At 42.3% G+C, this 26,259-nt stretch overlaps 2 protein-coding genes across 2 annotated transcripts in view; both read right to left on the bottom strand.

Moving 5' to 3' along the window:
• Positions 1-417: 417 nt before the first annotated feature.
• cdkn3 (cyclin dependent kinase inhibitor 3) lies at positions 418-3,209 on the bottom strand. Its single transcript, XM_083791379.1, has 8 exons — positions 3,163-3,209; positions 2,620-2,717; positions 2,475-2,530; positions 2,352-2,396; positions 1,728-1,950; positions 1,049-1,080; positions 793-896; positions 418-655 (listed from the first exon to the last, which is right to left on the bottom strand). Exons 2-8 carry the CDS (start codon positions 2,694-2,696, stop codon positions 566-568), a joined length of 627 nt encoding a protein of 208 aa, XP_083647505.1. The 5' UTR covers positions 2,697-2,717; positions 3,163-3,209; the 3' UTR covers positions 418-565.
• An 18,570-nt stretch (positions 3,210-21,779) lies between these two features.
• sos2 (son of sevenless homolog 2) overlaps positions 21,780-26,259 on the bottom strand; it is a 62,629-nt gene continuing 58,149 nt past the window's right edge. The window contains exons 20-23 of the mRNA XM_083791151.1: positions 25,894-26,158; positions 25,568-25,609; positions 25,203-25,306; positions 21,780-23,404 (exon numbers count right to left, since the gene is read on the bottom strand). Of these exons, the coding sequence (XP_083647277.1) occupies positions 22,874-23,404; positions 25,203-25,306; positions 25,568-25,609; positions 25,894-26,158 (942 nt within the window). The 3' untranslated portion in view covers positions 21,780-22,873. The remainder of the gene's footprint in view (positions 23,405-25,202; positions 25,307-25,567; positions 25,610-25,893; positions 26,159-26,259) is intronic.

The raw sequence follows: 26,259 nt of genomic DNA, 5'->3' as shown, positions 1-26,259 counted from the left end.
GTCTCCGAGGAACAAATACTTGAATGTGAATTTTTGCCTTTTCCCATTCATGTCAATGGGGAAATTTAATTCACTAATAAATTCATATCAATTAAACTATACAACATTTCTCTTAACAAAATACAAGCACACGATTCCCGATTTTTCCGGTCAATTTGACATATGGCTCAAGTGCGTACAGCGTACAGTGTGGGAGGTATAAAGCGTCAAAATAAAGACTACTCCAGTGAAATAATAAAGTGTCACAGTTACAAGAGTCTGGTTGCCCATTCGGGCAACCACACTAATTAACAGTACGAGGGAAAAGTGTCATGTAAATATTTCATGTCTACTGTTTTTGATAGAAGTTACAATTATACTGTTTGACTATAAGATCACAACTGGAAGTTAGGATGAAATTATTTTATTGGGATCAAAAGCAATGCACATTAATTGAGGGGGGGAGGTGGACAATAATATATTAAGACTTCTTTTAAAGTGCACAGTAAATGAACAGTTATTTCACACTTTCACACAAGCTGGAAAGTGATCTGGTATTTCCACTCCCTTCCATGAAGGACAGTGATCACCGGGACACTGATCTGTCTGTTGGAACCTCCTTGCTTTCTTGGTAGGCGGAGTACTTTTCACGAAACTCGTGCAGGAAGTTATATTGCTGTAGGACAATAAAATTCAGAAATGATCAACAAAATGTTACACATTCAATTTTAAAGCATTTAGACAGGTACACAGATACCCACATACCATGCCATCAACAACATTTTAGCTGAAGGTTCATCAAGTATCATTCACCTTGACTGTTTGTATCGCTCCACCTCCTCTGAGCTCCCTGAGGATCTCTATGGCCTTGTTTGGCGTCATGGTAACAGACAGCTGCAGCAGCAAACACGCAGCAACTAAATGTAGGAGATGTGGGCTGTTATCATTCACAACACATTAAAAGTAGGAAATGCAGTATTTTGTACTGTCAAGTCAAACTTCACACCCTGTCGGATAATGTTCACAAGACTGAACCATGTTTAAACTGAATACAGCAATTAAGTCTTACTTAGTCCAGAGCGTCCCAGGCCTCCGTAACAGCTGAGGGAAGAAGTATAAAATCCTTTTTGAGTACAAATGTAAAGCGGAGTCACATTGTGTCATTCTCAAAAAAAGAGGTTTCTTGGGGGAATACCCGTCCCTCATTATGGGACAATGGTATCCTATAGTGGTGGTGTACTCCTGCTCTCACAACTATAACATAGTATCATATAATATAAGTATAACTAAGATGGAACACAAAAACAAAACACACAGCCATACATTCTTGAGGCAGACAGTACAATATGAGAGTAAAATACTATAAATACCATAAAAAGTAATACTAACCCCCTCAGGGTTCCTTGAGGGGATTCCAAATGGTAGGGATCGACGATTATCGGCGCCGATATCTCCGATATTGGGGCAAAAAACATTGTTTTCCTCTATATGCAACGAGGTATAACTTAGGTGTTTGTGCTCCTATCTGCAACTGGTGCTGTTGAATGGGACTATGGGAGTAGTCCACAGACATGATATAAAATATACTGTTATTGGTGCCAGGGTGGGACATTTAGCATTTTGTTCATTATTTGTGAGGGACGCTCTTATCATCATAAGCAGTCCCTGAGGCTAGTTATGGTGGTCCTGGAAATCAAATCAAAGAGCTTGGAGAACCACTGGTTTAGAGCAAGTGTGAACAAACTCACTGGATCACAGTCTTCCTGTTGTTCTGCAGGTTCAACTGCAGCTGCTCTAGTATCTGCCAGCACTGCTCCATCTCTGGGGGGCAGCCGTCTGGGAAGGGCATGTGGTGCACACTGAAGCCCCGCTGGCGGTATGCCTCCAGGAGGGAGGGGACCCTGTACTTGTGAAGCTCCCCTCTGGTGCACAAAACAAACACATCCTGCACCCCTTGGTTCTGAAGCTCCTCTGTGGATGAGATGTGAGGCAAAAGTGATGTACTGGTATACAACAATGTGTGGTTCTCCAAATTTCTAATTTCAAAGTTTCCCAGTTTGATATGCATTAGGCAGGCCAAGGATCCCCCAATTTTTCTATTTCTGGGAGGCCCATCTACACTGTAAAATTTGAGGGAAAATCTGATTGGTCTAAAACAGTGGTTTTCAAACGGTTTTCACATCAAGGCCCATTATTTATTCAGCATTTGAGCCACGGTCACGGACCACCATTTGATGAGATTATGCCTTTCAGACCCATATAAAATGCAATATTTTGTTGTCGTTGGATAAGATTTTGTCCACGATTCCATGCTGTGTGTTGATGTTGTGCCATAGGAGAGATAACAAGCAATTTATTTGGTATTTTTTTACCTATGTCTCTTTGGAGATTTCTTCTGATATCTTTAAATCTGCATCCTAAAATCAGATCAAACAAATTAATGAACGAATGAATGAATCAAGATTTAAGAACAACTGTAGTAAATCTCACTTCACCTGGTAAGGGACAGATACCAAGAAACTGGGAACACTCCACTATGGACAAAGATAACCTTGGAGACAAAATTAAATCTCCATTAACACAATCTGTGGAAGATTCTCTGGATTTAAAATAGAAACACACCAAAAACATTTGCAATACCAAGAGATCTGGAATGGTGTGAGCTGCTCCTCTCCAACATCTTCCTCATCAGATGAGTCAAATTCACTTGTCCTCATAGCTGCAGTGCGATGCCAAGGCTGACAGCAGGGTGATAGAGAAGAAATGGATGATTTACACTTTACAGCTGTATCTCACTTAACCACTTTCCAATGCAGCGCCCCATGTTTTGGACAGTATGCGATATTCTTTCCCCCCCCGCCCGAAAATAGCTTATCTACAATCAGACATAAAAGTGTAAAACGCAAAAAGTGGTATATATATTTTTTGTTACATCAATGCACAAGTATATAAGTTAATAACAAGGTTATTTCTCCCAAATGTAATCCTCGCACACGCTGCCTGCTACTGATTGGCTACCGCTAGCTTGGCTAATGGCTACTAATAAATAGCTTTGACTCTGATTTAGTGGCTTGGCTTGGCAGTAAAATGGATAAATGAAAAATAATTTCAGTTCTGTTTTCCACATTGGCAACAAGAAACGATCATTTACTCAGCACGAAGCTACCAGGAAACATGTCTTACCAGTGAATTCAGTGACAGTCCACTTCACTGTTTCGTTACGAAATACAGAAGTCGTTCTGCTGCTGCTCTTTCGATTCAAAACTACCAAGCCAACCAGTGTCAAGCATAGCCCATAGCCACACCCATTTGCAAAACAACAACATTGAGCGCGCTGGAAGTATCGTCCTACATGGCCCGGCTGCGATGCGGCCCCGTAGCATACGTGATGAAGACTGTTTTTTGGCGTACCGGTAGTTGCCTATTTATCTCCGCAAAGTCGGTCAAGTAAATATATATTTTTTTTAAGTTTTAGAACATGCAAAAACTCATCCCTTTTTTTTTACTCAGAAAGTTACTATTTGTTATTTTAATTTAGAAGGTGGTAACTGGCAAAATATTTAATATGAAAGTGCTGAGGTGACATGTGTGACATTTTAAATTAAAATTACATAGCCTATACACAGAACATATTAGCCCAAACATTTAGATTGGGCTAAGAACATATAGCCTGTGGCCTGTGCTATACATTCAGCAAACATAATGTGATTTGATTGCCTGCCAGTGTAAAATAGCCTACTATCTATGCCGACAAATGGAATAGAATGAATGAGGTCTATTCTACACACAGCTCAGCAGCACATCTCTCTCTCAGGCAGAGACAGCGACGTGCACAGTTGCCCACTGCCAGGAGACAGAGGGCATCTGCTCGATTCTGCTGCGTCCTGTCCTCTCAATGCAGCACACAGATAAACGCGCCGCCACCTACCTCTTCTACCAGCCAGCCAGCGCAAATGAATCTAAAGGCGTTTACGGACGTTCGAGATTACCACAATATGCTTTATTGGATTGTTTCAAATGATTAGAGAGCTGCAATACTGAAGAGCTAACTGAGGTGAGTTGTTTTATAGTGGGGGTCACTTCTTTCTTTTATGCTTTAATTACCAGCGTTCTCTGTCTTCTTTGGATGATGGTGTCATCTATTTTAGGGAGGAAAGTATGAGCCTATGATGATGAGCACCTATAGTAGAAATTGTTTCACGTTTACCACCAGCACTTCATTCTATGTTCAAGAGACACGGGCGACCAAACTCTTTGTGCAGGCTCTGCTATTTTGGACAGACAATTATTCATTTGTAGGATATTCAGTCGATTTGCAGTTTAGGCTGAGATGATCTCTTTCTTGGAACACTTTCAAATATATCCACAAAAAAAGAAGATCAAAAGTGGACTAGGCTGATCTGAGATATAATATAATATTATATTTGTAACTTATTTTGTTTAATATACAAAATGGGGCATATAATAATGATACCTTTCCTTTTTTCTCTATTAATTTGTGCTGACCTCTCTCTTCTTACATCACTAGACTTATAAGGAAGGGATTTGGCTCCAGTCATTCCCCCTGCAGAGTTCAGCTCTTTGGCTGCCGCTCACTTCCACAGCAGAAGGGTTGCTGGCAACGGGAGTCACCAAGTAGGTACAATTTAAACACTAGAAATGGTTTAAATAAATTGCTAGTAAAAGTAGGCCTATTATTACTTGTTACATCCATAGTCTACTCTACACAGTTAGCACTGATAATTGTACTGTGAGTATAGTCTAGGTTAAATTTGTCAAAAAAATGACCTGACCTTTATTTTCACTATTACTAAGTACATTGTCCCAAGCTATTCTGTTATTTTGCCATTTTGTCCAGGAAGAGGTTAAACTAGAAAAATGAGGTTGACTTCTCCTTTGTGACTATATCCCTGACTATATAGCCTACAATCCGCTCTCATTTTGGTGAATACACATGTATGGGAACATGCTTTTCTCTGCGTAGTGTTAACTAAGTGTGTTTTATGCTTGAAAAGGACCTGTGCGTACAGACACTAACACGTAAATCATGTAGGTTGTGCAGTTTGCTGTTTTATGTAGGCCTACATATCACTGAATGTTTGCAAATGTTTGTGTTGTCAATGCAGAGGCCATGAAGCCCCAGGAGGGACAACTAGTGGCTGAAATCTCTAAGGTTGTCTTCACTACACGTTTTTCCTAATTATACGATAGGTCTACCATTCTTAATTGGAGAAGCCTTAACCTGTCGTTTTAAATACATCAGTATACACAAAGTGTAGGCTACATTTTACTTTGTTACTGTTTTATTAGGCCTACAGTCATGGAGTTATAGCTTTAAAAAAGTAAGATTTTGTATCCATGAATTGCACACAAAAACAGATCATGTTAATGATCATGTTGATAACCCAGATTGTAATTAGGCCAGTAGTATTAGGCCTTTTATTCTTCTACGTGTCTAACTGAAGCTCATGACCAGAGCCACCCATAAATGAGTGCAACAGAAGTGGTCTTTAAATTCCTAGATTGTCAATATTACATACAGAAACAAAGACTGTAATTCGTTGCTGTTGGGCAGATGAGGAACCTCATCTCTAGGCTATATTCTAACTTTTTGTATTTTTGAGCGGTGCACATTGCTGTGTGTCCTTATGTCTGTCTGTCTGTTTAGACTAGAGTACGACCTATTGACCCTGCTGTTTATAGCTGGGCCATTCACACTGAGCAGTCATCTACTGAGCACTGAGCAGTCAGATCTAGAAGCTTTGAGCTTGTAGATCTGCTAATTTTGCTATTTTTGAATTTCGAAAAGTAATTGTTTTGGACATATTAGGTTTCCACCCGACAGAGACAAATTATTAGTTGTACAAACATCGCAGCATCACAGACAAGCCTAATACTTTAATACTGCTGTCTTCTCAGCTCCAATGTATGGTATCAGAGCTGAAGGCTGGGTTCTCCACTGCCCTGCTAGAACTGAGTAAAATCCAACATGGAGACACTTTCCTCAGAGAAGAGCTGGAGGAGAACAGGAGGAGCTGTCAGAAGAAAGCCATTCGTCTTGAAGCCCTGGTGGAATCATTAAAGGTGACACTCAGTTTGCTAAATCACTTATTTTAGCTCACATTACCTTTAATATACAAATTAAGAATGGTGGTTGTTTGTCTGTCTGTCTGTCTGTACGTACGTATGTACATCTGTAATGCACGTAACTCGAGAACCATTCGGCCCACCGACTTCAAATTCGCCACACGTATTCCACACCCCCACAGGGAGTGCAGTGCCCAGTGTCGAGTCTGTCGGACCCACAGTTGTCCAGAACCGCCACAAAAGGCCTCTGCCCGGGCTCTGGACGTTACAGACTCTGTGCTTTACAGCCAAGCACCAGTCTAGTATATTTTAAAATCTCAAAATATTTAGAGATGGGGGTCGACGGTCAAATACATATAATTTTTGGCATCCTTGACATGAAAAACTTTGAGAACCTCTGATATAACATAGGTTGATCAGAAAACAGACATTTTTAGTATCGGCCTCAGGTCTTAATGGGTTGAAATGTGCGTTCAATGTTCAGATGTTGATGTTCAGGACTTTGACAATACTAGCAAGCTCAAAAAACCTATCAGTAACAAATCACACACTATGGTGTTTATATTTTGTGTTAGAAAATGAAAATATGTTTTCCAATGTACCACTTTAAAAATACAGGAGGAGCTTGGAGTGATGCAGTGCCAGATCTTGCAGCTGTACAGCACTAACAGACGAAGACCTCAGCAGGATGGGAAAGGCACCTTACCAAAACAGAGAGAAACGTAAACAATACATAGATACATAGATATATAAGAGATATGTACAAAACATTCACACCCGTGTGAAGTGAGGGGCGCTCTTATCATTGTAGATCATTATGGTGTAAAATAGACACTATGCCCATTTGCCCAGACACTGACGTAAAATTCTCCATTCATTGTCAATGGGAATTTAATGTTTGTGTAGGAACGGAAATCTACAATACTAGGAAATATACAATACTAGCTGAATATAGATGGGGCTAGCGCCTCTCAAAAGAGCCGTTTCGACCGAAAAACAACGATAATTCCCAGTAGGTTACTTATTACACCGATCTTATCTAGCCGATTAGACCTACTGCATGTAGTCTGGAGCCTACTGGCTGCGATTGGCGTTGATAACACGTTAACCGATCTTATCGGTCTACTGGACATGCTGGGAGCCTTTCTGAAAATGACAAGCCTCCTCATACCCTCACCTAAACATAACCGCAAGCATGTCGCAGCGCGGTCCCAATACTAACGCATGTTCGCCAACCTTAATCCTGTCGTTTTCCGGGTTTTCGTTTTATCAATCGGCAGAGCATGCCCATACTCGTCGAAAACAATCGTACTGATCCGAAGTGATCACTGCAGTCTTGTCGATTGTTAACAGTCGAAACGGGTACTCAAAAAAGTATACCAGAAATGTAGTAGTGTGGAGTACATGGCATGACATACTGTTTTATGCTTTTGATTGTTATATCACATTAGTTGTGTCCGTAGGTCGCAGTTTATATATGGCCAGTACAGAATTTATTCCATATGTCGATCTGACTTCATCAAACCCCTAGATCTCCATATATGGAGCGGGCCTGTTCTGACATCACAATGATGATTTGACCAGCTCAACAGAATGGTTGATCTCCAGAATTATCTCCAACGCGACCTAAAGGGGCGAGGTCGCTTCTCTCCCTCAGCGAGTCTTACTGGTATAAAAGGTGTATGTTGAACATCACGTGAATGTCACACTATACCTTTTCAGTGATTCAGGGGGAGCAGTCTGTGAAAGGAGCCAATGTGAGTGTCCCTCAGGTCCGTCTACTTCATCCCCAAGGGGCAAAGTCCTTCTGCAGTCTTACCTTCAAGGTCTCAAAGCAGGACTATGTGAAGGGAAAGGTAGGGTCACACAATTGTTGGTAATGTAACCACCCACTTTCTGATGTTTAACCAGGAGATACAGGTATTAAAGGGATTGTGACATTAAAAAAAAGGTTTTGGAATTGTTCTTGTTTTTTTTTGTTTTCTAATCTCAATTGCACCCAAAAAACATGAACTTTTAACATTCAGTAGATTTTCTGTGATCTGGGGTTTTCTGGCTCAAACAGGTGCTCTGATTTGCCGGCAGTAAGTGACATCACTTACTGCAAATCCCATATATGTCAATGGGATTTGCCAGCAGATGTCACTGTTTCACTGTGTTGCCTGTTTTCATTGTAGCTCAAAAGGCCCAAAAAACCCCAAAGAAAACAGAAAATCCACTGAATGTTCAAAGTACAGGTTTTTTGGGTGTAATTGAGGTCATAAAACCTAAAAGAAAAAATAAAAATAAATGAAAATGAATGTCATAAAACCTTTAATGCCCAGGTTGCCATATTCGCAGGGAGAAACAGGGTTACACAGATTCACATCCAGTCTTGCATAGCCAGGCGATCACTCGATCAGAGATCGACGCATAGCCTACTGATACATAAATTAATCTAACTTCATTGAATGGGCACACGCAAGACATTCAAATAATGAACTGTTTGTGTAGTGCCTCTGATAGTGAGAGTATGCGGAAGACATAGCCTACTTTTGCCTAATTTAATTTAAGTTTGAGTCATGCGTGGGGGCAGGGGTGCACACATGTCTCAGAAATGGACACAAAGACATACACAGGTAGCGCCTGCCCTGTGCAATAGCACTTGTTTTGCTGTGTAGGTTTCTTTGTTCACACATGTCCAGGCGCTGGGCGAGCACCCTAGTCAAAGTGGACTTTTAAAGTAAAAATCATGTACAGTATGACTGTCTTGAGAGCATGAAAGCTAGCCTGTTCAATGTCGTGACCCATGACTTTGTATAATAAGATGTAAGATACATACTGTATTTGCTTTATTCATCAACAAAAGAGGAGCCTCAACAAACACCCTCAACAGAGGATTTTGTTGATGTAACTGGTCCCTCGATGGATTCTTGAGGGATTTTGTTGAGGAATGTCATTTTTCTGTAATGTTGACTTTCTTTTGATAAGCTTGGAAGAAAATGTGATGATAATTGATATGTAACCTATGACCTCCCACTATATCTCCTCATCTAGATGCAAGGCATCAGGTGGCTATGCAACTTCTCCACTCAGAATGGGAGTATGTATCAACCTTGAACCAACTTTATGACAAATACAAGACTCCACCTGCTCTCCACATGAACTTTGAGCCTTAGTAAGTACTCTACAAATTATGTATATTATGTACAGACCAAATTATTTATCATAGTATGTAACAACAAAATTATGTATCATAGTAATACTGACCAAATTCAGCCTTTGTCAAGTCCCGCCCGTGGTTGTGCCCCTCTTCGCACCCATTGGTTGCCGCTTCGTGGTATTCTGTGAATTAAATTCTTATTTTAAACTTGGTGTCAGTGAAAAGGAACATCACAGGTGCAGCATGGTAACTGGGCATAACTTGTTTGTTTTAGTTTTTTTTCTCCAAAAATGATGTTTTAGCTAATTCAACATAAACAAGGCGGAACCAGGGCGGAACAAGGCAGAAAGAGCCTGCTGGTTAGTCAGTCAAGGACCAATCAGAAGGCTGACAAATGGTGAATTGTGCATCATACAATAGTAACGACCAATACAATTATGCATCATAGTAAATACCAAAATAAGCACCATATTAGTAACTAGTACTACTGAATTCAACAACATCATCGGCTGTATTTAGAGTATTAATTACAATTTCATTAATTATACTGGTCAGATATTTTGATGTCGAACCTTGGTATAGGAAGGCAGATTCTCCCCGTTTAGATGGCCACAAAAGTTCAGATCAGTGTAATAATTGGTTAAAAAAGATAAACCAAGCAGGCTAAGCAAGCTCAGCCCAGATTTAAAATTTGACTAATTTTTAAAGAGGAATAGCACTAATTCTCAACATTGAACTATTATATGTCATTAATAGAGTTAGAGTTGTGTAGACATAATAACAAACTTTATACCTTTTAAAGTTTAGGCTGGAATCCAGGCTAACTGAAGTTGTCATGCAATTAAAAACTTGGATTATATCTTCTCCCATACCTCATCTTTTATTAAGTTTTGACTTATTACCACTCTAGCCAGGCCTTTCTGAAGTCTGTGGAGCAGCTGTTACAGCGCCACCTACTGTTCAGGAACACCCTACAAGAACGGCTGTCTGCAGAACATTGGAAATCGCTTGTCGGAGACATTCTTGTGCAGCTCATTGGCCATAATGATGTAATTATTAGATGTGTTGGATTAACATTGTATTTGTTGTTATTATTACAGTAAAACTGTAGCATACTCACAATTATTCTGGTTTGGATCCTGCAGACTTCTTTCACAGATATGTACATTGGGTACACAACGGCCTTAGCTACGTTCCTCTCACTGGAGTTCGACAGACTTAACACTGAGAAAGGTCCCAAAATGCAGGTATGTGTGCATATTGTGCACAGATTTTCTCCCTCAGAGATAAATGTTTTATTTCATTTCCACCATCTTATGAGATAAGGCTAGATCTCATGTTGATTGTGTATGTAACTGATTCGTTTAATTTGTATAATAATAATAATAATAAAATTAATTAATTAAATTAATTAATTTAATTTGTATAATAATAATTATACAAATTAAATGAATTACTCATTTCCTGAGTAAAACAGTAGGAACTTCCTACTGTTGTACTTGGGAGATGAGATAACCCATTTGTAACATGTCTGACATTTCTATGATTGTGTTTTTCCACTTTAACAACATGAACCCTAGTGTCTGCTATTTTTTGCAACTAGCAGTCAGTGTGACCTATGTTTTTTTTCTCATATTACAGAGTGGTCATATGGAGAGAGAGGAACTGAAACTGCTGTCCCTGCTGTTATCTCCAGTATCTCGCATACACAGCTACCTAAGCCATATTCAAGTGAGTCATCTTCTACGTCACTGTGTCCTTCTGCATCCAGGATACTGGAGGGTTGACTTTGTCAGTTCAAAAGGGATTTTTGCCCCTGCAAGTGACAGACTTTCATGACTTAAAAAAATAATAATAGAGGATATTATTGGTTGCGTTTCTGTCACATACATATACAGTACAGTAAGGTGGATTTTATAAATTACTAGCCACTAGTATATGCCGAAAAGGTGCCCAGTTTTTAGCAGTTTGGGAGTGTGGTATTTACCACATTAAAGTTATCATAAGGCTGTTTATGTTGCTGCTATGTGTTGAAACTTGTGTGGATGTGCCCTTTTTTGATTATTCATATGCATTTCTGAATATTAGAAAATGAAAATTAGAAACAATTTCACACGGTAGGTTAAGTCCACCCATAGTACTCAACTGAAATAAATGATGGTATTATTTCTATATAGCTGAGCTGACAAAACAATAATAGCCTACCTTCTATCTGGAGCCTCTATGTATTTTAATGATAACAATGGCTTCTTCCCAGAATCTGTTGCAGTGGACGGGCAAGGAGCATCCAGACTGTAGCCTCCTCCTGGGTACTGAGAGGTCCCTGAGAAACATCCTGTCCCGCTGTCATGTGATCCTGGAGGAGGAAGTCCAATGGGAGAATGAAGCAGCAGGACAAAGGTTAGACACACATACCACAGGACCACAGGCCTGATCTGTGTTTAACCTATGTGCCATTAAATGAGGACTAATTCCAGTATGCACCTGAGTTTAGACATTAATGCCCGGGTAGCTCAGCACTTGCCTTTGGACTACAAGGTCATCATAGCGACAATGCCGGGAACCGTCAACTCAGCATATGAGTAGCACTAGGCAGTATAGGCTTGGGTGGGGCAAGTCATGCAGTGAGTATTGGGAGCTAATGGTAGTAGTTGTGCTCAACCTCAGCAATCCATTGATTGATTGATTGAATTGATTGAAATATTTATTAACAGTTTGCAGAATTTACAGTACATTTCAAGCACAAACTCAATACAAAGACTGTTAACTGTGAGTGGACGACCCAATTAAGCATTACACTTGTTTACAACAGGGTCCACATTGTTCAATTCATCAAAACATTTAGAGACATACAAATAGACATTTCTATGTAGCTAAAGAACAGAACAGGAATTCATCATAAAGGAAGCAAAAAGGGAAAAGATACATATACAGTGAGGGGAAAGGGGGGGGGGGATTCAGATCTTACAGAGGCCAGTTTCGAATTGCAGCCATCCGTAGGTGCCCTTTGAGAGCGGTTTTGAAGGAGTCAAGGGATTCACATGTCTTAATGACTGTTGGTAGGGCGTTCCACATTTTGGTGGCATAGGAGCGAAAAGAATTTAGTCCCTTGTTTGTGCCGAATCTGGGTTGTACATGGTTTGTTGCACTCCCTCTGGTGTTGTGGGTGTGGACTTCGTTTACATTAAGGAAGTATTTAGACAGGTACATGGGTATCTTGGTGGTGTAACGAATCTTGTGGACCAGACCCATTGCAAGATGCTGTACTCTGTCATCTCCCAGGGGTCTAGCGCATTCAAACATACTCCTGTGTTCTTGACTGATATACCAACAGTAAGCCTCTCCTTCCGAATACTCATTAGAAAAGGTTGTGGGGATTATTCCTGCTTACTGATGCATGTGTCCCTACTAGCAATGACATCAGGGACAGTTTTCTACCTTTGGTCTGCTTTGAGGCAGGATTCCAGAGAAGATATAACCTCATTGTCAGCTCTGTAGCAGTGGCCAGCAAACTGTGTTCTTCTGGATCGGACTAGTGAAGAAAAACGGGGAAGGTTGCCGTATATTAGATTAGTCGATGGGTGGCTCTTCCGAGAGAGATTTTGCGCTCTCATTAGAAGGCGGGTGTGTAGAAGTGCCATCCAGCCGTTTCTCTAATTTCTTTGAGTTCAAGTGTCCATGTCTCTGAGCCATAGAGTAGAATCGGCTCGACAGTCATCCAAAATATTATTACTTTGAACCTCTTACTAATCTGGGATGACCAGATCTTATGCATGTCATTGCAGGCTGACCAGGCCATGCCTAGTTTGAAAGTCCTTTTGGTAAGAAGATATATATGAACCCAAATACTTGTAGTCATCAAACTGTTTCAGAGGAGTGTTGTTAAGTGTTTTGATAACGTCGTTATTGTTGGATTTGCATGTATTTACATATTCAGTTTTTGTCTCGTTGAGATAAAGACCACAGTTGGAGGCCTGCTCAAGAGACTGAAGGAATGTACTAGTACAATGATTGACTGATAAGTGCGATGTTAGCATCGGTTAGGTATTTAGCAGGATGACGAGAGCTTCTCTTAGGGTTTAGTTGGTAGTCCTGATCATTGAGAGTATCAACTGACGAAGAACATAACAAAAACAATAATAAATAGAAACGGGCAAGTGTGTCGCCTTGGAGTATGCCAGTAAGGATGGGAAATGATGGTGTTTCACTGTCAGGATGGTCACTGAGTTATTTGTATATAGAACTTTTATGGCATTGATAACTTTGTCTGGGATACCATATCATTTAAGAATTTGGGAGAGGAAGGCCTACAAATCCTAAAAAACCTTTCCCACTCACAAAGCATATTTCAGGTCTTAAATCACAATAAATCAGTGTGTGTATATTAATTCACTCTTTATACTTACTTTCCCGGGTAGCTGCTCAGGTGCTCCTCCGGTGTCCGTCTCTTCTGCCAAGTGCTGTGGGAGGAGCCAGGCTTGTCATACCAGGGAGACTCAGCCATCCAGTGAGGAGTGCAGTACTGCTACTCAGAGGTGAGCGTTGCCCTCTGCTGGTTACAGTCAGTAAGGTGTGTACTGTACATGTTTCATCCAGTAACACACCACACTAGGGGACTTCAATCATGAATTTCCCTCTCTCTGGATGAAGGGCAGGCACATGCACACAATGGCATCTGCCCGATTGCATAGCAAGCTTTTTTGCAGTTGCTCTCTGCCCTGCTTTCATTCAATACAAAGGTCTAGGCTAGACACCCGTGTCTACTGTCTTGTTTGTTCTAACCATCAATACAAAACCAAAATGGCAAACAAAAGTAAGGAAGTGAATAAAAAAGGTTAGCATAAGATCAAGACACAAAAATCACTGTTATGAAAAGAAAACTGATATGGGAAGTTCATCTTTAGGTCAGTGACATTATGGAATTCATATTATGATTTGGACAGTTTGTCTTGATTTATTTATTATTATTTTGTCTTCTAATATGTCTGTTTTTCTATTAAATTGTTGTACTGTCAGTTCTGGAAGTACTCTAACTGTAACCATGTAGATGGCCGGGTATGTGTATTGTATATTATACTGTACGCAGGCAGGCACAAGCTGTGTGTGTGTGTGTGTGTGTGTGTGTATATAAAGTTGTATTTTTATGCATTATGCTATAATTCTTGTTTTTATAATTATTTGTACTAGAGCGGTGCCCGTGTTGTGATGTCAGAACATAAAAAGGTCGGGAGTGGCTTATTGTCGGTATCATCCGGTAACATGCGGGAGTCTATCCCCACACCTACCATCAGCTCCCAGTACTTCCCACACTTGCTGCACCAAGCTGTGCTACTCATACGGCGAGTTGGCCGGTGCCCGGGATCGAACCCATGAACTTGTGGTCCAAAGGCGAGAGCTCTACCGACTGAACTACCCGGACAGAACAGGCCAGATCCATATATGGAGATATAGGGGTCACTTGCCTGTTGAGCTCTTAATGGTATGACCAGTGTGTGGAATTCCAACCTCCCCCGACATATCAAGATCAGTTTCTTCTCTGCGACCGTGGAGTCTGTTCTCCTCTATGGCTGTGAATGCTGGACACTAACACAAGCCCTACAGAAATCCCTGGATGGGTGCTACACCAGAATGTTACGTGTGGTACTGAACATCAACCAGGACGAGCACATCACCGACAAGCGTCTGTATGGAGCATTACCAAGTGTATCAGAGAAGATAGCAGTAAGGAGGATGAGACTAGCTGGCCACTGCCACCGACACCAAGAACTCCCAGCCAAAAAGCTTGTACTGTGGGAACCAACACACGGTCATCGATCCGATGTGGACGTACTAAAGAAAGATACAGGTGCAGAAAGCACAAATGAGCTGGCCAGATGTATGGAGAACCGAGATGACTGGAGATGCCGATGGAGGGCTCGTCTGAGGACGACGTAGAGAGAGGTCCAGAGCACGGGCATCGTTTAAAATGAATTACGATCATTTACAAGGATCAAGAGAATCAAGGTTCATTGAATAGTTGTCAATAGAATAGTTTCTTTCAGTCTAACAGATAAACCCAAAGAAGATACTTCAATATAACATAATAAGAATTGAAGATGGCCTTCAATGACATACAGGACATGGAAAGGTTCATATACCAGGAATGTCTCCATGAGGACTGCAAGGATAAGATTGTTGACCATAAAGAAGGAAATTACCACTATGAGAAATGTAGAAGATATTCCTGAGTTCAAATATAGACTCAATATAGCAAACTCTCGTGGGGGGAAAGTGGTGTCATGCTCCCAGAAAAAAAAAAAAAAGTTCTTCTGGATCGTGGAACGCGTTTGTCAAATTTGAAGTCGGTGGGGTAAACGGTTCTCAAGTTACGTGGATTACATACAGTATAAAGTAGAATGAGTATATAGATAGATTTATAGACATAATAGATGTTGTGATGTTATGCGTGTCTTTAATGTGGACTGGACTCTTGGAAGATTAGCCAATGGGCTAAAAGAGATTCTGTTGTGTCCACAAAAGATTTAAGGATACAGTAAAAAATAGCATAAACATTGTACTGTCCACACAAATGACAAAAACTTTGTCCATGTTTTGATTGAAGATAACATTTGTTATAGTGTGCAGATAGCTTACTGTACCTGGTAGAGTACATACCATTGCAGGCTGTCAAACTCAAGCCCCAGGGGCCAAATCAGGCCTGTGAATGAATTATCTTTGGCCCGCGGGATGCTATTTAATTAGTATTAGAACTGGCCCTCTGGTGTACAGACCACTATAATACTACAAGTCCCACAATGCACTGCGAGTGCATTGGCACATATCGAGGGCCCGCAAGCGCAAGCATACGTCTACTCTTCACTATTGATCAGCAGTGAAAGTATATTGCTTGTGGTCAACTTTCAGCTACCTCTCTCCCCAAAAATGGCTAAATGAAAGGTGGACTCTGAAGACAAGGGTTTTCAAGTCAGGTGGTAGGCAGAGGGCAAACCTCTCTGTCTCTTCTGTGTGGAGACAGTGTGGCTGTAATGAAAGAATATTACTTAAGAAGACTATGATAAGAAATGAATGCAACTGATTTGATTTAAGTTCTCATTTGACTATGAAAGCAGTGCTTGGTGAGTTTGTCTGGGACGTCCTCATGACCGCGGTGCCCGCATGTTGAAACACAGTCCGGCCCTTGACTTGTACCAATTTCTTTATTTTGGCCCACTGTGTATTGAGTTTGACATCCCTGCAGGGTTTGAATCCAGTCCCTTTGCTGCATGATAGACTCAACCCAAACTCTCCTGCCATTCATTTTTCTCTACTCACTGTCACTGTCAAATAAAGCAGAAAATTCCCCCAAGAAAGGAAAATGAAATTAATCTTTAAATGATGAGCATACGTACTGTGTCCTACGGAAGGTTGAGAATTCAAAACCTCTCAACCTCACATGTATTGTCTAAGTTTGTACTGGCTCTAATACATCATTGAAGAGCAGAATAAGAATATAGACAAAACATGTTGACTAACATGCCTAAATGGTAAATTGTAACACTGCAATAAAAAAGGAAATATACCGTTCTTTTGTAATACTTAAAAACAAATTGTCCTCACATTTTAAACAGAGACAACGAGCAGACATCCAACCTCACTAATGGCTACCACACACTGAATGTGGAACGCTGGTCCTGCAGTCCAGTGAGGAGAAAGAGCAGGGAGAGGACAGTACAGAGGCAGTCAGCCCATGACTGCGCGTGCAACCATGGGGACACGTGCAACCTCCTCAACGCTGACACTCCCGTCTGGGGCGATAACAGCGATTCAGGCCAGGGCACATCCAGCCATCCAATCGGGAAGAGTGGAGATGAGGCGCCGCGCACGAACCACGACACAGAGGACAGCTGTGAGACCGACCCAGATGACACCTCCGCCTTCGACTACTCCTCTGTCACCTCCTGCAGTCCGGAAAGCACCCTCCGGATGGGGATGGCACTCAGTGCCAGCGGGGAGGAAGATGAGGAGGAGTCAGGAGAGGACAGTCAGGTTCCAGTGTTGTTGAAGCCTACATGTGCTCAGCAGCAGCTCAGAGACGTGCCCCGGGAGAGAACGGTGTGTGTGAGGTGGCAGATACCCAGGCTGACCCCACACCCTCCACTGAGAAACCCCACAGAGGGACTGACCCCCTGCCTCGTGAAGTCCCATGGGAAGAGGCTCGTCAGCATCAGAAAAGGGTCGCCTCCCTTACATCGTAAAAGTGCCTTCCGTCCCATTTGGGATGACCCAGCCAGACAGGTTGGTTCCCATTCATTTATATAGGAGTCACAGTGGATCCTATTCTTTTTCAACTTCTTTCGGAGAACCAAATGGGTGCATGGGAACTTTAGGGTTAGTTATAGGCCTATCTATACCTGATTGATCCATTTAATGTTCTCATTTCTTCTAGTAATGTTGTCATTCCACCCTCTGATTCACTGGATTTCTTAGGGTGACACAGCACCAGAGAAGGACAACAGACAGAGCTTCGTGCCCGTTCCTGTCCCAGGAAGACCGGCCTTTCAGAATTTCAACACTTTCAGGTAAGACATTTTAGCAGAGGCCTTTTTTTCTTTTTACTTCACAACATTGAGTTATGGCAACTTAAAATGATCATGCGATAAGGCCAGTAATCATAAACACGCCACTGAGTTTTGCCACACCTGCATCAAGCAGCAGTACTGTATATGTGCAAATATTTACATCATGCCTTAGGGCAAATATGTGCCAGATGGAAGGGCTTTTCAACACAGGACAATACGGGTGACAACATGTTTAAATGGGAGTAAATACTGTATTGGTCCAGAGGACTTTTTCTGAGTGTTCTATTTTTGTGGTGTTTTTGTCCCCGTTAGACCAGGGATGACTCAGCAGTCAGGAGGCCATGCAGGTCCTACAGGGAACGGTGGAATATGGGAAGACAGCGAGGACAGCGAGGGACCGTGCAGCACTGTTTGAGAGACACCAGCCTATAAGCACACAGGGGCAACCTTTGCTTATGACCTAATCCAAAATAGACATTTTACTGTAATCTTCTCCAATATTATGTGATATACATCATCATAACCGTTTGTCCTTACTCAGGGCAAATGCTATGGAGATCTGCATTTGTACACAATGACAACTAGAAGTCAAACAACAGTTTCATAAACAAAACCACAGTCTTGTACCGAGCACAGCTGTCCCTGGACACTGATGCTGCATGAACACAGATCTGGAATGTAAGTGTGGACTGAAACCTCTGGATCAAGCAGTGTAACAGTGTGGACTGAAACCTCTGGATCAAGCAGCACACAAGATGACATCAGATGCATGCCCAGGTCATGCCATTGAAAATAACTGGTGGTAAATAAAGACCACTGCACTCCGATTCACAGAAAACTTAAAGAATACTTTTCATCCATCTGAAATTAAGGGATTGCACTTGCCTAAGAGGTATTGAGCTATATTTTCTTTGAGTATGATTCAATTTTTGCAAAGAAGTCATAAACAAGAAATGATTCATGAAATGTTGTGCGTGAACAATAGTTACTATATTTATTTTTCTTGCATCCTCTATACTTTGTAGGGAACAGAAATAACCAGACAACACAGTACACACACGCACCCACACCCACACGAAGTGATTCAGTACAAAATAAGACTGGGTGATTTATTAATCTCATCAAGACCATTAATACAAAGCACAGTTAAAAGGCCATATACCATCAACTAAACCGACTGCTGGATCAAGCTGTTACAGTGCCACAGAGGGGGAATCAAACTGTTATTCCGTAGGACTGGGGTTAAAAGAAAATCTGAAAACACCCTCGCCCCACCCAAAAAAAAAGAAAAACTAAAGAATTGACTGGGGGTACTATATTGAACAAGGAACCAGATAGAATGTGAGCAAAGACACACTCATCCAACTATACTCCCCAGTGCTTTCACAAAACACACCTCAGGAGAAGCTACTAAGAGAAGCCCCCACAGATCCCCTTGTGGCATTTTCAGAGTGAAGGAGAGCAGAAAGGAGCGAGTGATTCAAGAAAAGACTTCACCAGACACACACTGGAGAGAGAAAGAGTGAGAGCGACAGCAGTGTTTCTCAACCTGTGGAGTAGGACCCAAAAGCAGGACTCGTAAGACAACTTTTAAAAGTACTGTTACCGTTATATAACATCATTGGGTCCTGACCTCACAGCAGCGCACAGAAAATGCAGCGACTCATTCCAGGGCCAGTTCAGAACGGCTGCTTACGTATCAGATGTTTTCTTGTGTCTCACTGCACGTGCGGGACTCCAGGGGGTAAGATTGAGGTGGTATACCGGTGTGTGTTCATTGCCCTGATCCATGAAGAAAGTGAGTTTAACAGTAGCATAGGACCATTGCCAGAATGCATTGCATTTACAAACGTGACCTACATCAACTGTGGCTCTTCAACAGTACGGCCTAAAGTGCACAAAGTGTATTTTCCTTTTTTTCTCAGAAAAATGTCCAATTCTTCACTATGCTCGTCAAATAACATAACATATATATACACTCAATTGCAAACCTTAATACAATTTCCAAATCTCTGCTTTAATGAGTATTAGTTTGAAAGTCTTTGAAAAAAAAAGAAGAAAAAAAGGGGGGAAAAAAAGAAAACAAACCCACAAAGGAGAAAATTGAAAAGGGGTAATTAGTAAGATGTACTAAAGTAAAGCATGTTTAACCACATGAACCCTAGTGTTCCTATTCTAGGGTGAACATTCAGCCATAATAGCAGATCTAGAAGCTTCCCATATTTGTGTTATCTTATTGATGAGCTACTTTCGGCGAAGAAATTTGGTGTAGGGGGGGAAAGGATGGGGGACAGACCCCTGGTGGACTAGGGGTTAAGTCGTTATGTAAATGCTTGACATGTTGAACTGTGTATGAAGAGAACCATTCCAAAACTAAATATCAGCCATTCAGGGGTTAGTTGGGGGATGACCAATGTTCTTACAAGGACATTGGTGGCACAATGTAAAGAAAACAACCTAAATTATGTTATGTTCTAAAAGGATGGTAGCTAAACTTAAGTCCTTGGTTGGCAAAATGCTAACAAATTGCATCCTCTGCATATTAGACACAGTGGGTATTGTTTACTTTAAGATCCTTGTTATTACTAGGAATATTTCCCTGGCTACATCAGGTAGCATCTTCTACTTTCTCCCCCAAAATGGACATGAACTCTTCATATTTTCATTGCTTTAAAAACAGCTAAGGTGGGAGAGTAGAATGAGAAAATGGCTTTCCTCAGTTAATAGTCCCAGTGTTTAAAACCAGGGATTGTCTGTAAGTAAGTTAGTGACAGTGACCTGTTTTTTATTGTCTGACTGTAGCAGCACTGGACTGTGAGACAATAGTCTGACTGAAAAAGATGCGTATGAGAGTACAATATAACAGGAGGGGAGAGTCGCTTTATACAAATTATTTTAGTTAGTGTATACATGTTATATATACACAGTATGCACAATGTACAATTCTCGTAGTGTATATCTTTTGTTCTGAACATGACATAGGCAACTTTATTTTGTTTTGTTTTTTTTAGCATTTTAGACACCATTTGCTTATTCTGTAAAATAGAAAACCAAATAAAAGGCACATCTGAGCATGATGCATGTATTATTTCAGTCTTTTCCAAATGAAAAACAAAGTGTATTGAGCAGGAGGCGTGAAAGACCAGGAGATATATAGAAAAGAACTTATGTTAAAATGTTCCTCTTTTTTTGTGTGTGAATTATTTTTGTTTTCTTTTAAATTATTATTATTTAGATATTTGGGGTCAACCACTTAGGGAAAGCAGTCCCTTTGTCTCAGGCTTTGGGGTGTGTGTGTGTGTGTGTGTGGGGGGGCTGCGAGCTGACTTCCAGTGCTTAAGTTCCTCTCCATACCAATAACATACAACTAGTAGTGGGATGAGGGCTGAGTCGAGCACATCGTAGAAAAGCAGTGCACGTCATTAAGGGGATGGATGCTAAGACATCGTCTTGGCTTCCGAAGAGCTTGAGAGGAAAACACAGAAAACCATCCAGAAGAAAACATGACTTGTGTTCCTGATGGTGTCTGGACTCGTAGTCAGATCCCTTTACAGGCCAGCCTGCTTCTTCACCTCCCCGTCTTCCTCTGGGTTGGAGTAGTTTGATATCGTGGCAGAGCACCCCCCCCCCCCCCCCCCCCCTATCGCGTGGGAAGGCTAGTTATGAGTTTCGTTTTAAAATAGTCATCCAACCTACCAACGTTTGCCTGTGCAAAATGGAGTGCAGACTTTGTGCGTCTTATCTCCTTTTTTCCCCCTCCTTCAGCCGAGAAAAGCCTCGGCTTTGGGAGGGCTGGGGGTCAGAGGTCACTGCTGTTGGATTTTTAAAGGCAACGTTTTGAAGTAGAGCGTGTGGCTATGACAGGCCTCATCTGCCAATGGACAGACAGACAGGCAGGCATACAGACAGGGCCCTGCATCATCAGCTCACTTCTAATACAGTCACAGTGCACAATAGAGAAAGAACGGGGGAAGGGGGGGCATATTCAGTGTCGCACAGGCCAATGAAATTCCTTTGCCTCCAGGTTTTTATTTTGTAAAGTCACTCCTTAAAAAAAAAACCAACTAAACAAAACAAAACAAAAAAGCACATCCCTTATCCCCCTGCATAAAATAAGACTTTGGCCACATTTAACTTTTTTTTCTTTTTCTTTTTACAGTTAATACGAAAAATGACAACGGTAAAGAGTTGTTAAGTACTCAATAGAAACGTCCGCTCGTGCCTGCTACTCATACAAGAACCCGCTGACAAACAGACAACAGGTCTTTAGTTTAGTTTGATCGCTGCGGAGGGACGAGGTCTTCAAACAGTTCTGAGTCAAGTTTCTGTAGAGCTACAGCAGGAGACCGGTGGAAGGGGGATGAACGGTGGTGTCAATGCCCATAGAATCACAGCATCACGGCCAGGCTACGAGTCCTAGACCCCCAACAGACATGTGGTCCTGACCTGGAGGGTCCAACCCCAGCTCCTCTGTGGGGTCCGTGAAGTAGAGTCCTGTGTGGGTGAGGGATGAGAACTACAAGTGTGACAGCGCTGTCCAGCCTGGTTGGTACAGTGAGCACTCTCAACAAGAGAAGCATGGACATAGTGACTCAATATGCGCAAGCACACACACACACACACACACTTCACGGAGTCGGAGTTCATGCACATGCGCACACATGCACGTTATGTATGTGCATGCATGCACGCACGCAAACACACACACACACACACACACACACACACACACGTTCGCAAACACAGAAACAGTGTCTTGTCACTCCCCATTTGTTAGCTGGCACACTGGTGTGAATTTCTCATTGGCACAGAGGGTTTGAAATGAAGGCGGAGCTACTGATCCCCTGAGAGGCATGTGTGATTGGTCAATGATGGAGAGTGGGCCGGACAGAGAAGTGGGTGGAGTTGGAGTGATGAGGTGGGCATGAGTGAGAGGGAGACAGAGCAGTCTGTCTTGTCGATCAGTAGCTTTGATCATGTATCTAGTTTGCTGTATTCGCTCTCTGAGCTCATAGTTTGCAGGACACGGTTTAAGTTTGTATTTAAGAGTTCACCTAGGCGTTTGTGATTTAAATTTTAAAAAAAAAGAAAGAAAAGAGTTGCTACATCACTGGCTGCTGTCCGTGTTTTCAACCAATGAGAGGCCGTGCAGTGGCGGTGGCAATAGCTCCCTTTTGTAAGTCTTTGGCGGGAGTTTGGGGAGCTGGGGGCTGGAGTTGTGGCGAGGGGGTACAGGTGGTGCCATGATGGGTGCAGACATAGGCATGGTCATGGTCATGGGCAGCGGGCACAGACTGTTCTGGCTGGTGCTGAGGGGGCAAATACGCCGAGGGACGCGTGGTGATGGCGTGCTGGGCGGCGTGTTGGGCGAGCTGGGGGAGCTGCCAAAGTCCCAGTGGAAGCGCCCCACGGGCGACGACTGCATGTTCAGGGGGTAGTTGATGAAGATCTCGGGGGGTCGCTGGGGCACCGGCGGCGGTGTGTCCGGTTGAGGGTCCCTGGGGGGAGGAGGGGGAGGGCTGGGGATCGGACCGTCGCTAGGGCCGTTGTAGATGGTTGGCGCCCTGGGCTGGATCCTGGGAAGCGGAGGGGGGAGTCTAGGAGGGATCGCTGGAGGACTGTCGGACCTAGAACTCAACTAGCGAGCACCATGGAGAGACGCACGCACACAAACACACACACACACACACACACACACACACACACACACAGACAATGACTCATTTACACAGAATATACACAAACACGAATGCACACCCACAAGATTCAGTTTTGTACTTCCAGCTGAATTCAATAGAAAACAAATCATGTACAGTAAGTCCCCGCAACCCAACTTCACAAGAATGTATAAACTGTATTGCCCTTGAATCAGCTAAGCAAGACTAGGCAAGCCTAGTTAAGCCAGACAGTCCCAGTACATGCCAGTGGGGATGTGTGTTCAGGAATTATGGTTAATGTACATAACAGTGAGTGTACTAGAGCCAGACATATATATCGGCCATTAGATTATATGGATGACCTCAGTATCGAAATTGTGCAGCCGATGTAGTTTTCAAAGATGTGACATGTTGTGAGATTGTACATCGGCTATTTTTGAAAATCTTTGACTAGTTAATTAACTAGTTTTTTTTTAAATTATGTTTTGTGTGGCTTTCGCCTTTATTATATATATTTTTATGGAGGGACAGACAGTAGGCTGACAGGAAATGGGAAGAGAGATGGGGGGTGACATGCAGTAAAGGCTATCGGGATCGGGAGTCGAACCCGCAGCACACTGCCAGACTGGATTACCAGCCAAGGTGCCCGGGCCACTGAGCCACGGCCCAGGCCAAATATATCTACATTTAAATCAAAGTTTGTCAAATTAATTTAAAGATTTTGAACTTTTACAAACTATCGTTCAAAATATCAGTAATTGGTGGTCTAGAGATCGATCCAGAATTGTGATCTGCATCGGAGCAAAAAATCTGGCATTGGTCGTACCATTATGCAACAGCGTGGTACTATCTGCATGCACTTTATACGTTTACAGCATTGATCACTTTGAGCATACCAATACATTGTAAGGAAAACTGCCTTGGGTTTAACTTAATAGATTGTTATCTGGTGTTTCACCTGTGACTGGCTAGAATAGACAATGTAAATGTAAGCATGAGTACATGAGTGTTACCAGTGCAAACCGATTTTAAGAGGGGAGCTGTAGTGTACATTTACAAAAGTACACACTTACAAGAAGCACTATTGTGCAGATTGAGCACAAAATACCTGTACTTATGTTATTTTATCTAACGGTAGGTAACATTACTTAGTTGTAACTAACACTGATGAAGCGAGACTATGTAAAGGAGCACTATGTAAAGTTAAAGCCGTAGCTAGAGTGCTACATACTAGAGCTTTTCATGAACGGTTCAGATAACAGATTTGAGACTTAATTTGATCTTTAATCTAACCAGTTGCTGGAAGTGGTGACACTCAGGAAACATCCTTACCTTAGCCTCAGACATGGAAACATCCTTACCTTAGCCTCAGACATGGGCTCTTTCCTGAAGGTAAGGAAACATCCTTACCTTAGCCTCAGACATGGAAACATCCTTACCTTAGCCTCAGACATGGGCTCTTTCCTGAAGGTAAGGAAACATCCTTACCTTAGCCTCAGACATGGAAACATCCTTACCTTAGCCTCAGACATGGGCTCTTTCCTGAAGGTAAGGAAACATCCTTACCTTAGCCTCAGACATGGAAACATCCTTACCTTAGCCTCAGACATGGAAACATCCTTACCTTAGCCTCAGACATGGGCTCTTTCTTAAGGTAAGGAAACATCCTTACCTTAGCCTCAGACATGGAAACATCCTTACCTTAGCCTCAGACATGGGCTCTTTCCTGAAGGTAAGGAAACATCCTTACCTTAGCCTCAGACATGGAAACATCCTTACCTTAGCCTCAGACATGGGCTCTTTCCTGCGTGGGGGCAGTGGAGGGGGCTTGAGCAGCTCTTCTCCCAGCTGGTGGAGGCTTCCACAAGAGACAGACTGGAACTCTATGAAGAAGCAGGATAAACCGCTCAGCATTTTAGAAAAAACAACACATTAAATGAACATATCCTAACGACAATAACTAATACAAAATGACACAAACGTGTGAGAACCATTCCTACTTTCACACTGTTTAGATACAGCATTACCTGCAATACTGTATCTGTATGTTGTGGTTACAATTATGTTTCCTTGCAATTGGAATTTCTTCACCCACATCTCTATCATAAACGTGAATTAAACACAAACATGGACTTAAGACTTACTTGAAGGTGGCAGAAGAACTGGAGCGAATATAGAGTTGCTACCTGCAACATTCAAAGAGGAGGGTTACACACTTTTCATTTTAACATTTCCTTGTTTTTTTCCCCCCCTTGTAGAAGTAAAAACAACATCCGTGAAATAGTCTAATACTATTCTCACATTATTCCCACTCACTCCCTTCCAGCCCTGTGTCTGTGTGATTTACCCACAACGTCTGCCCTTAGGATCCCTTATGTATAGTTATTGTCGATGCAACACATGTTTCATTGAACAATACGTCATTTTTATGGACCCATTTCTTTTAACCGGGGCTGTGCGACCCACCCACCTCCATAGGAGTTGCTGGGGTCATGGTCCATGAAGACGCTGCTGAGGTCGGAGGAGGCCGACTGAGGAGGGGTGGGGGTGTTGGGGGATGTGGGCACGGATGCCGAGGCGGGCGTCTCTGGCTCCGTCTCTGCGATGCTGCGGAAGGTGATCTTGTGGGGGGGCTCCCGTTCTAGCGGGACCGGGTGGCCCTTGAGGGTGCCAGAGGTAGACGTGCGCACAGGCCGGATCCCCGGGGACTTGAGCGTGTACTGGGTCTTCCTGGGCTGTTGGCATAGGAGGGGAGACAGTGGATTCAGCCACAGCTACCTGAGTGTCAACAGCAGGTTATGTCCAAGAATCCCAAGAGAAAATGTACAATTATACA

The sequence above is a fragment of the Protomyctophum parallelum genome, assembly GCF_964188405.1.
Source record: "Protomyctophum parallelum genome assembly, chromosome: 20".
Lineage (NCBI taxonomy): Eukaryota > Metazoa > Chordata > Actinopteri > Myctophiformes > Myctophidae > Protomyctophum > Protomyctophum parallelum.
This window is presented reverse-complemented; position numbering and strand designations above follow the sequence as displayed.